The 16224-nt window shown below is 39.7% G+C and overlaps 1 protein-coding gene across 4 annotated transcripts in view; it reads left to right on the top strand.

The window, feature by feature from the left end:
• Positions 1-13686, top strand: part of UBR1 (ubiquitin protein ligase E3 component n-recognin 1) — a 173400-nt gene extending 159714 nt beyond the window's left edge. For 3 of the 4 annotated variants that reach the window (XM_074393773.1, XM_003928951.3, XM_074393774.1), the window contains 4 exons: positions 305-382; positions 5953-6123; positions 8755-8856; positions 11335-13686. In XM_074393773.1, the coding sequence (XP_074249874.1) occupies positions 305-382; positions 5953-6123; positions 8755-8856; positions 11335-11476 (493 nt within the window). In that variant the 3' untranslated portion in view covers positions 11477-13686. The remainder of the gene's footprint in view (positions 1-304; positions 383-5952; positions 6124-8754; positions 8857-11334) is intronic. The other variant, XM_074393772.1, reaches the window with a different exon arrangement.
• The last annotated feature ends 2538 nt before the right edge of the window (positions 13687-16224 follow it).

Here is a 16224-nt window from a genome sequence, read left to right on the forward strand (position 1 = left end):
TTAAAGGCTGTGTTCTTAACTCTACTACTTTATGTTACTTTCCTTTACAGTATAGAAATCTAGCTAGAACAGGTTAGTCCTAGGAAGTAGTGGAAATTAAGTTTCGAAAGGAGTCCAGCTTATGAAAGATTTGGAATTATATGCTGAGAAGTTTGGATTTAATCAAGCAATAATGGGAATTACTTTGGATTACAAATGTGTATCCTTTTGTTATTTTTAAGACTCTTTTTCTATCACCTTGGTTAGTTTTTGATCTGGGCTTATTTACTTAAAAATAAAATTGCCTTTTAAATTACATTTGTAGGTACCCTAGAAAAAGAAATAGGTTGATAGAACTTCCTGATGACTATAGCTGCCTCCTGAATCAAGCTTCTCATTTCAGGTAAGGAGAGTATGTGTATATGTGTATAATTTTAAATCGTTTTCTGAACTTGCAATTGGTATACGCCATAACTAACACACTTACTTTTTGTTGTTGTTGTTTTGTTTGTTTTGTTATTTTATTTTTTTATTTTTATTTTTTAAAGACAGGGTCTTGTTCTCTTGCCCAGGCTGGAGTGAAGTGATGTGACCATAGCTCACTGCAGCCTCAAACTCCTGGGCTCTTCCTACCCCAGCCTCCTAAGTAGTGAAACTACAGGCAGGCGCCACTGTGCCCTGCTATATATGTTTTTTTATTTTTAGTAGAGATCAGATTTCGTTTTGTTGCCCAGGCTGGTCTTGAACTCCCGGGCTCAAGTGATCCTCCTGCCCTTAGCCTTCCAAAGTGTTGGGATTATAGGCATGAGCACTGCACCTGGCCACAAACCTCCTTTTTTAACGGTGACCTCTGAGTGTCCTTCAAAACAATGACTGTCAATTTTTTTTAATTGAGGGGAAATCCACATAACATGCAGTTAATCATGATAAAGTATACAGTTCAGTGGCATTTAGTTTATTCATAATATTTTACAACTACCTAACCTCTTTAGTTTGCAAACTTTTTCATCACCCCAGTGAAACACTTGTATTCACTAATGGCTTCCTGTTCGCCTCATCCCCTACCCCATGGTAATCTGTAATCTACTTTCTGTCTCTATGGATTTGCCTATTCTGGATATATTATATGAAAGAAATCCCAGTACAGTATGTGACCTTTTGTGTCTGGCTTCTTTCACTTAGCATGTTTTTAATATTTATCCAAGTTGTAGCATCTGTCATTACTTTTTTCCTTTTTTGACTAAATAATATTCCATTGTATGTATATGTAAGAGTTAGTTTATTCCTTCATCTATAGATGGACTTTTAGGTTGTTTTCTCCTTTTGACTATTACAGATAATGCTACTAAAAAAGATACTCATGTACAAGTATCATTATGGACATAACATTTTCATTTCTTTTGGATATATGCCCAGGAATAGAATTGCTGAGTCAGACAGTAATTCTGTGTTTAACTTTTTGAAGAGTTGTCAAGCCATTTTCCACAGTGGTTGCACCATTTTATGTCCCAATCAGCAATGTGTGAGGGCTCCTTTTTCTCACATCCTTGCTAGCCCCTCAGTGAATCACCTGAGAGATCTTAACATGCAACCTCAATTTTTGGAAGACAGGTCTCTATTGTCTACACTGGCACAAGCAAGCCACACCAGAAAAACAAGCCATCATCCCCATGGCTACCTGGTGTGGGGTTGGGAGATAGAGTATGCTAACCACTACACAAAATGCCAAAACTCACCAAAATTTACCAGCTGCTTCCTTTATCGAGCATTCCCCTAGATGCTGCAAGTATTTGACCAGGCTCCAGAGTTCCAGAATAGTTGCTTCAGGCCAGACATGGTGGCTCACACCTGTAATCCCAGCACTTTGGGAGGCCAGTGTGGGTGGCTCAGTTGAGATCAGGAGTTGAAGGCTAGCCTGGCCAACATGGTGAAACTCTGGGTCTACTAAAAATAGAAAAATTAGATGGGCATGGTGGGGCGCACCTGTAATCCCAACTACTGGGGAGTCTGAGACAGGAGAATCACTTGAACCCAGGAGGCTGAAGTTGCAGTGAGCTGAGATCATGCCACTGCACTCCAGCCTGGGGGACTAAGTGAGGATACTCTGTCTCAAAAATAAAAAGTTGCTTCAGACAGTTCTTGCTGGCTTAATAGTTGTTTTATTAGAGTGACTGATTCCTGGAGCTCCTTACCCTACCATTTTCTATGATATCACTCCTTAATCTTTCTTTTTTTTCTTTCAAGCCACAAGAACCCTTATTAAACAAAGTCTTACATGGAAATCTATTAAACAGCAAAACAGGTAATAGCATCATGACTCAGGTTCAAGCTTGAAGAGTCGAGTACACCCCCTCAGGCTTTTTTAGCACCATCTCCCTCACCTCCCACCTCAATCAAAACCACTCTAAAGCAGTGGTTCCCAAACATTTTTATCTCTTTCACCCTTTCACTGATTATTTCAAGTGGGAAAAGAATTAGATGATAACAAGACTGGTGAAAACAAAATAGACAAGTTAACAATATATAGTACTTATTATTAACACCGTGTGTGAGTTACCTGTTAGTTACTTCTGTAAGAGAGCATAAACCTAAACATGTGTCTATATGATAAAATAATGTCCTATAGCTTAAAAATAATTTTGTATCTTATTATACTTACCTTGCTGTAATATGTTGTAAGTTATTTGAGTAGCATGAATCGTGACCACCACCAGTGAGATGTCACTGAATGGAGGAATTATATTCACATCTGCTTGGGGTGTGAATACTTCATATTTGAATCATATTGCATCATGTCTTGAAAATACTAAGCCAAAACTTCTGCTGATATAACTGTGTTCTGGACACTCAGGAGGAATCATATCACCTGCCATAGCAAACCACATTGATAATGATGACATGAAATGAGTAGTAACTTGTAATTAAAAGACAAGAACATCAGTAGCCTGAAAATCAAAGTCTATTCAAGACAGTTGATTTACTAGTACCTAATCATCCTTTCTCCAAATTGCAGGAATTCCAGAGCTCCTTTAAGAGTTTTGTAATGTTGCCAGGCACAGTGGCTCACATCTGTAATCCCAGCACTTTGGGAGGCTGAGGCAGGTGGATCAGGATGTCAAGAGATCCAGACCATCCTGGCCACCATGGTGAAACCCTGTCTCTACTAAAAATACAAAAAAAAAAAAAAAAAAAATTAGCTGATTGTGGTGGCACATGCCTGTAATCCAGCTACTTGGGAGGTTTTAGACGGGAGAATCGCTTGAACCCAGGAGGTAGAGGTTGCAGTGAGCCGAGAAAGCGCCATTGCGCTCCAGCCTGGGCAACAAGAGCAAAACTACATCTCAAAAAAAAAAGTTTTGTAATGTTACTAAGCATTATGCAGCAGCCAGACTTCCTAATAAAATACTTAAATTAATTCAATATCTCAGTAAAGACACGTAACTCTTAAATTTTGTTATAAGGATACCAGTTAGTAGCCATAATTAACTGCTTTCATGTAGTAGTCCTTAGTTATATGTTAAATAATTTACCATGATTTTAAGGAACCAAAAAAAAGGATTGCAATTTAAGATTTTTTTTTCCTTTTTCTTTCTTTTTTCTTTTCTTTTCTTTTCTTTTTTTTTTTAGGCAGAGTCTTGCTCTGTCACCCAGGCTGGAGTGCAGTGGCACAATCTTGGCTCACTGCAACCTCCGCCTTCTGGGTTCAAGCAGTTCTCTGCCTCAGCCTTCTGAGTAGCTGGAATTACAGGCACCCGCCACCACATCCAGCTAGTTTTTGTATTTTTAGTAGAGGGGGGGTTTCATTGTCTTGGCCGGGCCGGTCTTGAACTCCTGACCTTGTGATCCACCTCCCTTGGCCTCCCAAAGTGCTGGGATTACAGGCGTGAGCCACTGCACCTGGCCAGTGTAAGATTATTTTAAGGCTAGGTGCAGTGACTCACGCCTGTAATCCCAACACTTTGGGAAGCTAAGGTTGGCGGATCGCTTAAGGCCAAAAGTTCAAGGCCAGCCTGGCCAACATGGTGAAATCCTGTCTCCAGTAAACATGCAAAAAGAAAATTAGCCAGGTGTGTTGGCAAATGCAACTGAGTAGTCCCAGCTACTCAGGAGGCTGAGGCATGAGAATCACTTGAACCTGCAGACACAGGTTGCAGTGAGCCAAGATCACGCCACTGCACTTCAGCCTGAGTGACAGAGTAAGACTCTGTCTCAAAAAAAAGAAATCATTTGAGGTCTTAAAGAGCCACTCTTTGACTTGCTCTGAGAATCACTGCCCTGCAGAATGACTCAGGAAATTCTCTTATCTAATTATAACCATTGTTTTAAGCCACGAAGTTGGGGGAGTTAAGTGGTCCAGTAGGGCCTTGAGTAGTTCACAACCTAGCCACTATTGCAGGATAAAATTGACCTTCATGTTCTAGCTCCCTTTCTAGTCAGACACCTAAAGGAATGGTTGGGTCACTTTACCTTTCAGCCCTCAAACAGCTAACTAATTTCAGAGATTGCATCCAGCTCTAAATTCAGCAATGTAATTCAGCAATTTCTCCTAATCTTGGTGCTACATTGTTACCACAAAAGCCTGGTGAACAGATATTATCTTCCATGCATTAAGAATATCAAGTTGGTGGAGTATGGTGGCTCATGTCTGTAACCCCAGCACCTTGGGAAGCTGAGGTGGGTGAATCTCTTGAACTCGGGAGTTCAAGACCAGCCTGGGCACCATGGCGAGACCCTGTCTCTACGAAAGCTAGTCATGGTGGCATGTGCCTGTAGTCTCAGCTACTTGGGATGCTGAGGAGGGAAGATCACTTGAACCGAGGAGGTTGAGGCAGCAGTGAGCCGTGATTATGTCGCTGTATTCCAGCCTAGGTGACAGAGCCAGACCCTGTCTCAAAAAAAAAAAAAAAAGAAAGAAAGAAAAGAAAAGAAAAATATCAAGTTGCTGGCTTCTAGGAGGATATGAGGAGAGTACTGGTCTTCATTCATCACGGGGAGGATCCTTCTGGGTGATATTACTACTTACAGGTTTCACGTAAGAATGAAGATCAATGCTATGATGTCTTCCAGTTTTATTGTCACCACCAGTTTCCATAAGACTGAGCCATCCCTAGTGTTGGAGGGTGGCTGCAGTGCTATACTTTAGGCTGCCTCCCCACTCTTCCTCTGTAGGCTAATGACTCCATCCTGTATTAAAGATGAAAGAAGATGTTGGCTTTATCCAAAAAGGGCTATAATTATGTTCTGGAGCAACCTCCTGGAAGTGAAACTAGTCCTCTTATCCTACGCACAGAGTCCCTCTGCTCCTATGAAGACAAAGGTGTTTTTGGGTTGGTTTTTTTTTTTTTTAATCCTGTCTGAGAAACTGGGAATCAGAAAAAAAAGCTGTCGGTACCCTATTGGAGATTGTTTCTGATGTTCTTTATTTTGATGCCACTGTGGGCCTAGTTGGATCTCTGCTTTGGTTGCATTTATCTTCTACTGCCCAAATTAAGGAATGTGATATTTCCTTTTGTATTCAGTGTACAGCATAGATTGGAGGAGCATGGGAAACTCCTTTTTAAACAATGACCATTATCCCCCTTGGTGTGGGGGCATTGTGGCAAGTCTCCATCATACCACTGTGTAAAATGGTCTCAAAACACTAGTTGACTCAAGCAAGTCAGCACTATCACTTTTTCCTTCCTAAGACTTCACAAGGCATATTCAACCACCATACTTTATGAGAATTAGCAGGACACCATTTGTGTAATATAGGTTTTCTTACTATGGATTATTTGGAAGGTTTTCCATGAAACCCTGTTAGGGGACATATTAAACAGGAATTAGCTAATTAAATGTTTCCTTGTGTTTTAGAGCTTCCTTTGCTGGAAAGGGGTCAGTGATGAAAACATGTTTGATTGCTAACAGGATATATGGTGCTTTTATTTTTGCTTGTCTTTCCACTGTTTTCTAAATGTTTTCTTCCCTTTTGAGGTGCCCACGGTCTTCAGATGATGAGCGAAAGCATCCTGTCCTCTGTCTTTTCTGTGGGGCCATACTGTGTTCTCAGAACATTTGCTGCCAAGAAATCGTGAATGGGGAAGAGGTTGGAGCTTGCATTTTTCACGCGCTTCACTGTGGTGCCGGTGTCTGTATTTTCCTAAAGTGAGTAGTGAGTGTTCTAGAAGCTTCATGATGAACTTAAGGAATCTGGATCCAATCTGGGAACCACTAAGGTGGGACAGTATGTTGATAGCAAATTATCAATCAGAAATTAGAGTATTAACCTGTTATTCACATGAAATTGCATTTGAGGCCGGGCGTGGTGGCTCACGCCTGTAATCCAAGCACTTTGAAGGCCAAGGTGGGCATTGGGAGTTCAAGACCAGCCTGACCAACATGGTGAAACCTCATCTTTAAAAAAGAAAAAAAAGAAAGAAAGAAATTGCATTTGAGAAGATACTGTGGGAAAAGTAGTGAAAGAAAAGATTTCTGTTCACATTTCCATTATTTGTGGAAACCTTAAAAAGGATAGAGTTTGTATTAATTACTGTGGTCTTTTAGTATAATACTCAGGTATAATGAAAGAACTTGTAGTCCTAAAACTTACATTTAAAAAGTACTGGCTGGGCACGGTGGCTCATGCCTGTAATCTCAGCACTTTGGGAGGCCAAGGCCGGTGGATCACCTGAGGTCAGGTGTTCAGGACCAGCCTGGCCAACATGGTGAAACCCTGTCTCTTTAAAAAAGAAAAGAAAAGTACTCTTCCTGAAAGATGGGCTCTTTAAAATAAATAAAAATAAAGAAAAAGTGCATGTAGGCCAGGCACAGTGATCTATGCTTATAATCCCAGCACTTTGGGAGGCTGAGGCAAGAGGACCACTTGAAGTCAGGAGTTTAAGATCAGCCTGGACAACATGACGAGACCTCATCTCTATAAAAAATTAGCCAGGCATGGTGGCATGTGACGGTCGTCCCAGCTACTTGGGAAGCTGAGGTGGATGGATTGCTTGAGACTGGGAGTTTGAGGCTGCAGTAAGCCATGATCATGCCATTGCACTCTAGCCTGGGCGACAGAGCAAGATCCTGTATCAAAAAAGAAAGTACATTGTAAATTGTTACTTTAGATTGTCCTTTGATATCTTGTCTATTAACCCACCATTTCTCCTGGTCTTTCACCAAAAGATTGAGAATAGAAAAATAGTCCCTTATGTCCGGATGTGGTGGCTCACACCTGTAATCCCAGCACTGTGGGAGGCCAAGGCAGGCAGATCACGAAGTCAAGAGTTCGAGACCAGCCTGGCCAATGTAGTGAAATCCCATCTCTACTAAGAATACAAAAATTAGCTGGGTGTGGTGGCACATGACTTTAATCTCAGCTACGTAGGAGGCTGAGGCAGGAGAATTGCTTGAACCCGGGAGGTGGAAGTTGCAGTGAGCTGTGATCACACCACTGTACTCCAGCCTAGGTGACAGAGCAAGACTCCATCTCCAATGAAAAAAAGAAAAACAATCACTTATATTTATGAAAGAAGAGTTTAAGTTGCCTGAAAAGAAATAAAATTCTGGCTGGGCACGGTGGCTGAAGCCTGTAATCCCAGCACTTTGGGAGGCCGAGGCGGGTGGATCACGAGGTCAAGAGATCGAGACCATCCTGGTCAACATGGTGAAACCCTGTCTCTACTAAAAATGCAAAAAATTAGCTGGGCATGGTGGCACGTGCCTGTAATCCCAGCTACTCAGGAGGCTGAGGCAGGAGAATTACCTGAACCCAGGAGGCGGAGGTTGCGGTAAGCCGAGATGGCACCATTGCACTCCAGGCTGGGTAACAAGAGCAAAACTCTGTCTCCCAAAAAAAAGAAAAAAAAAATAATAATAAAATTCAAAATGGATATGTATGCTTTTTTTTCACCCTCCCCATGTAACACAGTTTCTGTTACATAAATCCAAATGTCTAACTGTGAAATATGTAATCGTTACTCATAGACATCTTTTGAACCAAGGGGAAAGAATGTATGGAAGCCAAACTGAAATACCTATTTTTAACGAACCCACAGCAAGTAAACCCACTACCTAATCCCAGCTGTTTATTTCATAATTTCTCTGTATAGTACTTATCCCCTGTACATGTGTACACAAGCCTTTTTTATGTCTGTTTCCCAGGAGACAAAAAAAGAGTCCCAGCTACCTTCGGAGTGGCAGTGGCTCGCTCTTTTTTTTTTTTTTTTTTTTTTTTTTGAGACGGAGTTTCGCTCTTGTTACCCAGGCTGGAGTGCAATGGCGCGATCTCGGCTCACTGCAACCTCCAGGCAGTGGCTCTTTCTAATCTGCAGTGTTTCAGGCCGGCTCTAACCAGAAAAGCTTTTATGCTTCCCTAGTTGATATTCTGTCTGGCTTGAGGTTATCATACTAGGAGATTTGATTCTGTTCTTCTGTTAGGTTCCCTCCTCTCTCCAGGTTATATTAGGAATTAGACTAGAAACAACCCCAGCCACCATTTTTCAGGGTATCTGTGGCTAAAGCTTTCTCCCTCCCTCGAACAGATTCAGTCTGTATCAGTGATCTCATTTCATCAGATCCCCTCCTCCTTTTCTAAAGCCTGAACAAAAATAGCAATATATATTTTCTTATATTTAGACAAAACATAATATAGTCTATTTGTCTATGTTTGTATTGTCTTTATACTGAATTTCTAACAGATACTGGCCATGTCTTTTCTCTATATTAACACTGATGCAGTGCCTATCATTTGCACACATACACTTAATCGTATTTCCTGTTGGTTTTCTCCTTCAGAATCAGAGAATGCAGAGTGGTCCTGGTTGAAGGTAAAGCCAGAGGCTGTGCCTATCCAGCTCCTTACTTGGATGAATATGGAGAAACAGACCCTGGCCTGAAGTAAGATTTTCTTATAATAGGAAGATTTTGATAATTTCCCTTTTATATTGTTTGTTTTCTATTTTAGTCATATTATTGTATATAAACGGTGATAGTTCTTTAATCATGAAAGGTAATTGAGGCCACACGTAATGGCTTATACCTGTATTCTCAGCACTTTGAGAGGCTGAGGCAGGCAGATCATTTCAGGCCAGGAGTTTGATACCAGCCTGGCCAACATGGCGAAAACCCATCTCTACTAAAAATACAAAAATTAGCTGGGTGGCGCACACCTGTAATCCAAGCTACTCTGGAGGCTGAGGCAGGAGAATCATTTGAACTCAGGAGGTTGCAGTGAGCCAAGATCGCGCTACTGCACTCCAGCCTGGGCAACAAAGGGAGATTCTGTCTCCAAAAAAATTTAAAATAAAATAATTGAGAGCCATTTTTTATTTTTATTTTTCATTTACTTATTTTCGGAGACAGAGTCTCCCTTTGTCACCCAGGCTGGAGTGTAGTGGCACTATCTCAGCTCACTGCAACCTCCACCTCCCAAGTTCAAGTGATTCCCCTGCCTTAGTCTCCTGAGTAGGTGGGACTAATAGGCACGTGCCACCACACCTGACTGATTTTTGTATTTTTAGTAGAGACTGGCTTTCACCATGTTGGTCAGACTAGTCTGGAACTCCAGATCACGTGCCACCACACCTGACTGATTTTTGTATTTTTAGTAGAGACTGGGTTTCACCATGTTGGTCAGACTAGTCTGGAACTCCAGATCTCAAGGGATCCACCCACCTCAGCCTCCAAAAGTGCTAGGATTACTGGCATGAGGCACCATGCCTGGCCAAGAACTGCTTTTTAAATAGCTTCAAATTTAAAATATTAAATGTAATGTCATTCTTTAGCATGTAATTTTCAACAACTGTGTGCCTTTCCAAACTTTGAAGGTAATATTTCTCTAAAATTTTTAAAGACACCAGCCATCCTAATGTTTCAGTGTTGTATTATTTGAATCAACCTTTCTTCAGAATTCCTTAAAAGGATTGACACTGATAGTATAAATTTGTAGTGTCCAGTGATGATGTTTGGTTTAGAGATACTGTTTCCATTGCAATACTTCAAACTTTTTTTTTTTTTTTTAGATGGAGTCTCACTCTGTCACCCAGGCTGGAGTGCAGTGGCACAAACTCAGCTTAATACAACTTCTGCCTCCGGGGTTTAAGTGATTCTCCAGCCTCAGCCTCCCAAGTAGCTAGGACTGCAAGCAGGTGCCACCACACCCAGCTAATTTTTTTGTGTTTTTAGTAGAGATGGCGTTTCACCGTGTTGGCCAGACTGGTGTCAAACTCCTGACCTCAGGTGATCTGCCCGCCTTGGCCTCCCAAAGTGCTGGGATTACAGGCATGAGCCACTGTGCCCAGGTGAAACTTTTTCTTAGCCAGCGATATCAGTCTTCTTTCCTTCTAAGCATTAGCAAAATGTTGAGAATCCTGAACTTTTCTGTATCCTTCCCTGGTTGTAGGAACTGGGGTCCTACTGATGGTTTCTGAAAATTAGGAAACTGACAGTGATCCCAAAAGTACATATAGATAAAGATCAGACCTCCTTACAATAAACTCTTTTTGTTTCACTGAAATTTTATTCCTTCGACATATTGCTCGGAATGAATAGGCTTATTAGATGGGGCTTGAGGCCTCAGATCATACGGAGCTTTGTTTTTATTGGTATAGCATTTGACCTGTCTTTAGGTTTAGGGAGAAAAGCTGAGTGGTGAAAGTTAGTGACTGAGAATGATCTTAGTTGTTCCACAAGGGTACAAAGCAGAGTTTTAAAATTAATTTGGCATTTAGAAAATTCCCAACCTGCTGAGGCACTTGAATGCCTCAAAGAATGAGGATCTCATAGTCCTCCATTATTGGCAACAGCCAGACTTAAGTCATTTTTGGATTAGCTGTTATACAGTGTTAAAAATTGTGCAACTCTAGAATTGAAGTATAGTTATTTTATTTAAATATTTGCTAATTATTTGCTAATAACCATCCAATTTGTCATAAGGGCAGTTACAACCAAATATCTCTGAGTAGAAAATATAATTTTAGGCACTAGTGTTATACATCAGACCTAACCTCTACTGCACAAAGATCATAAATTGAAGCTAGATAACAATGTGAAGTCAAAAAGCTATTCAGGCTAACCACCAAAAAAGAATAGTGCTGCTTCAAGTTATAAACCTATTTAAATGAGGTCCCATAGTGTCATAGTACACTTGACCTATTTTATGAATAGTTAAGGAGTACTTTTCTGCTTTATTAGCTAAGTAACCTGTCAAGTTCTTAGTGATCAGTGGTAAAGGGAAAATACCCCTTTTTAAGCCCTGTGCTAGGGAATTCTCCCAGCTCCAAGAACATCTCAAGAGTGCATATGAATTTAGACAGTAAAGATGTCTCCAGTTACTAGATTCAAACTTACTTGATATTTTTTCTTTTTTCCCTATAGGAGGGGCAATCCCCTTCATTTATCTCGTGAGCGGTATAGGAAGCTCCATTTGGTCTGGCAACAACACTGCATTATAGAAGAGATTGCTAGGAGCCAAGAGACTAGTCAGATGTTATTTGGATTCAACTGGCAGTTACTGTGAGCTTCAACTCTGCCTCAAGATAATCACAAATGATGACAGTAATAAAGACTGATTGAAAATTATGGAAAACTTTCTGAGGGCTGGGAAAGTATTGAGGGTCTTTTGCTCCATGTCCAGATTCACTTACATCAATAAAATATTCCTTAATGGAGTATTGCTTTCAATTAGCAAACATATACTTCAAGGGAAAAAAAGGACATAGATTAATCTGTTTTGTGTTCTAGAACATGAAAGAAATGCTTGTTCGCCCCAAGGGTCTGATTCTGCTAGTATTTCCAGGAAATTTATTCCCCTTCATAATTTGTCTCATTTCATTTCATCCACTTGGTAGATGAAATCACATCAAACAATTGTGGACGTTTTTATATGTTGGTTAACTTTTCTGCAAATTTGTATTTAGTATTTTCCCCTCTGGTTCAGCTAACATTGGATCACTGACAATATTCTAATAATCTGTGATAGTCTTCCTTGCAAGACTAAGGAGAATTGCAGAAACGATACGATATACTTGAATTGAGAAAGATTCCAAAAATGTATTTTTTATTATTTCTCTTTTAAGGAAATACCCCTAATGTACCACCTGCTGCTGTCACCACAAATTAAACTAAATCTCTATATGGACAGAGTATGATTTCTGCCAATGTGGAAAAGCTTTTTTCTCAATGTAAACCTCAAGAGAAGTTAGGATAATGTATTTGTTATTCATTCCTGATGGTAAAAAGAGCTTGCAGTTCTCACCTCCGACTACAAGTAGCTTTGTTTAGTTTTGAAATAATACTTGACATTTTCCAAAGGCAAATCTCATTCTACAAGGAGATTGTGGCTCCATCCTATTTGACTCTAAGAAACCTTTTGTAATTCTGATGTAAACTATTTGTAGAATGAAGATAAGAAAATTCTCCCAATGAATGGATCATGACAACTGTAATTTAGAACAGTCAGATTTAAGCCAATTCCACAATCCTCTACATCTTCGTAAAAGACAAATCCTTGATGTTGTCTGTGTTCAACCTTTTCATAAACTTTGGTTTTATGACTAGTACAAACCACCAAAAAAAGCCATGTGATCAGTAATCTGTGTCCTGTTATAACATGCTGTAGTTGAGCTATCTTGTTTATAAATAATAGAGCTCTCCTGAATTTGTGCATAGACTTCTTGGTTCATGGCTTTAGTTTTTTGTATCAGGAAATTGTGACATAAAGCAGCAGACAGAGATAAATGGAAACCTTCCATTTTAACTTGTGTTGTTTCTGGGGTAATGCTAGAAGCTTGAAAGATACATTTAAAGACTGTATCTTATTTTGCCTTTGACTACTAGTGTCTTATATATGTGTGTAAATGTTTTCCTACCTTCTTTTTGCTCAGCAAAGACAAGCAAGTAAAAATATATTTGCTAAGTGATTAGTGATGCACATTTGGGGCTAGATTTTTTTTTTGGTACTTTTATGTAACAAAAAGTGGATTTCGCAGTAAGGGATTGGCATGAGCAGGTGTCAGAATCACAATCATGATTTTCCACTTAAATAATTATAATTCAGAAGGTATCAAGATAAATAGATACATCTCTAGTGAACAGTTTGTAACAATAACAGGTAAGGATCAGGAAATGCAGTTATTTGTCAGATTTGCCAGAATGATTAAATAATTTGAACATTTGTGTTTGTTTCTTATGTAATTTTATTAAGTGGACTATTTGGGAAATCTGGGCTGGAATAGGAAACAGAAGATACTGACTTCTGCCCTAATTGATTGGCCCCAATTTAGCAAAGATAAACTGACTTTATTTTTAGTCTTTTTTATGTTCACTTAATAAATTCTGGAGTTAAGCTCTCACAGAGGTCAGAGGGACTATCTGGCAATAGCCAGCCAGACCTTTACTGCCAAAGAACCTATTTCATCTTGCGTTCTACTGATTGAGATTTTTCTGATTTTTGCACTGTAGGTGAGCATATGTCTCAGTGCTGCCCCAATCCCAAGGGATTTCTCATTATGTTCAAATGTCCTATGATTTACCTTAATCATTGCAAACAATTATGCTTATGAAGTTTACTTACAAACAAGCAACTGAGTCACTTTATTTCTTTAGTGTAATATGTGAAGGCACTGGTTCAACAGGATGGCTCCAAAACTGTTTTTCTAATGTTTGGTGAGGGGTTGGCAAGAATTTTAATGATATGGTGAAAAATATATCTGTATAATTAATTTATTATATTGATGTATGGGCTGTGAGTTCACCTTTTAGTGGTCACTTGTCATTTCATAACAACTATGCATTTTGGTTCACTGTGATGATGATCTATATTTAGTGACTGCAACATGTTTATACCACTGATTCAAATTCCATCCATGATGAAGTTATACAAATAATGCATATATTGATAACTTTTATTGCAAAAATGTAAATTTAAAACTTGTATAATGTTCTTGTGCTTTTTAAATAAAATATATGTGTATATTTAAAAAGAAAAAAAGGGACTTCTCATGTTTGGGGATTTGGGTTTGAAGTATAAAAATTCTGTGCCTAGGAAGGCTCTCTAGTTGGAATCTTTGTCAGTGCAGGCAAATGTTTTAAAAAACGTAAGTGTTTAGTTTACATGGGTCTCCAAACTTTTTAACCATATAATTGATAGATAGTTTTTAAGCATACATACCAAATAAATATACATGTACATATATTTTATATTCTATCTATGCAGTGCTTTACTAATACATTATGCAAATTATCAAACATAGCTTTAAAAAGGAGATTTAAAAATCAGTTAAAAATAGAAGTATATATTTAAATATCTTCCAATCCAAACTGCATCCTTTTGGGTATGCACACCCTAATATGGAGACAGCTGTCTAGAGCAGCACTATCCAGAAGAGTTTTGAAATTATAGAAATGTTCTGTGTGTATTTACAATACAGAATGGCAGTCACTATTCTTATGTGGTTATTGAACACTTCAGATGTGGCCAGTGCAACTGAGAGCCTGAATTTAGTCGTGTGTGGCTGGCGGCTACCATATTGGCCAGCATATGTCTAGTGTGATGGTTCTCAAACTCAGCTATGGATTAAAGTCACCTAGAGAGTGTTAACAAGATAGAAATGCCCAGTTCTCACCCTAGATCTGGAATCATTCCTCTGGGATTGAGCCTTAAAATAAGCAGTGTGGTTTTCTTCCGTTTCTGAGCCATAATTCTTCACTTAAAATGCAGAGGTTGCTTTATAGCTTGGTGATTTTCAAACTAAGTGCCAAAGATTCTGGGAGAAACGTAGGCCCGAGAGGGGAAAGAGTGCCAAAGCTGGATAGTTGTGATTTTTCATTTTGAGTTTCTGTGTAAGCTTTCATTTGAGAAAAGGGTACCTGGAATTAAAACGAAATATTAAAAGCAATTGCTTTAGTTTTAAACTTTAAAATATTCTTTTTTTTTTTAAAAATATTTATTTTTTTTTATTGCATTTTAGGTTTTGGGGTACATGTGATGAACATGCAAGATTGTTGCATAGGTACACACATGGCAGTGTGCTTTGCTGCCTTCCGTCCCCTCACCTGTATCTGTCATTTCTCCCCATGCTATCTCTTCCCACCTCCCCACCCCCCCGCCCCTCCCCCATTTCCCCCCAACGGACCCCAGTGTGTAGTGCTCCCCTCCCTGTGTCCATGTGTTCTCATAAACTTTAAGATATTCTATGAGGGGTCCAGGCATGGTGGCTCAGGCCTATAATCCCAGCACTTTGGGAGGCTGAGGTGGGTGGGTCACAGGATCAAGAGATCGAGACCATCCTGGGCAACATGGTGAAACCCCATCCTACTAAAAATACAAAAATTAGCTGGCTGTGGTGATGCACACCTGTCGCCCAGCTACTTGGAAGGCTGAGGCAGGAGAATCTCTTGAACCTGGGAGACAAGTTGCAGTGAGCCGAGATTGTGCCATTGCATTCCAGCCTAGCAACAGAGTGAGACTCCATCTCAAAAAAAAAAAAAAAAAAAAGAATCTATGAGAGGCAACACTGAAGACAATGAAGGGTTTCTGTTTGTTTTGTTTTGTTTTGTTTTGTTTTGTTTTTTGTCTTTTGAGACAGTCTCGCTCTGTTGCCAGGCTGGAGTGCAGTGGCGTGATCTTAGCTCACTGCAACCTCTGCCTCCCAGGTTCAAGTGATCGTCCTGCCTCAGCCTCTTAAGTAGCTGGGACTACAGGCGCGTGACACCACGCCCAGCTAATTTTTGTATTTTTAGTAAAGACAGGGTTTCACCATGTTGGCCAGGATGGTCTCCATCTCTTGATCCCATGATTCACCCATCTCGGCCTCCCAAAGTGCTGGAATTACAGGCATGAGCCAACATGCCTGGCCAATGAAGGGCTTTTTTTAGGTGGGGAGATAAAAATATAAGACACTTGTAATTGGCAGGGAGAGGTCACTAAGGGGTCTTCTTCATGCTTATTACAGCATGGTAAAAGGGCACCACTACGAAAAGCAGATCATACAATCAGGCAGATTGTTCACAGTTTGCATTAAAATTTAAAATTTGTGTACAGCAACGGGCACCATTAATAACATTAAAAGATATTCAGAGTTAGGTATTAGCGTCACATCAACAGCATAGTTTCTGGATCTCCCCAAAACTCTTCCAGAAAAACACACCAGCCAGGGTAACAAGAAACCCAAAGCTGGTATATTCAACAAAACTAGATAACAGAGTCTTTTGTACCCAAAAAAAACCTATTAACAGCAGGACTGTGCAATGGCAGTGGTAGAAAGT

This window comes from Saimiri boliviensis, chromosome 2, assembly GCF_048565385.1.
Source record: "Saimiri boliviensis isolate mSaiBol1 chromosome 2, mSaiBol1.pri, whole genome shotgun sequence".
NCBI classification, from domain to species: domain Eukaryota; kingdom Metazoa; phylum Chordata; class Mammalia; order Primates; family Cebidae; genus Saimiri; species Saimiri boliviensis.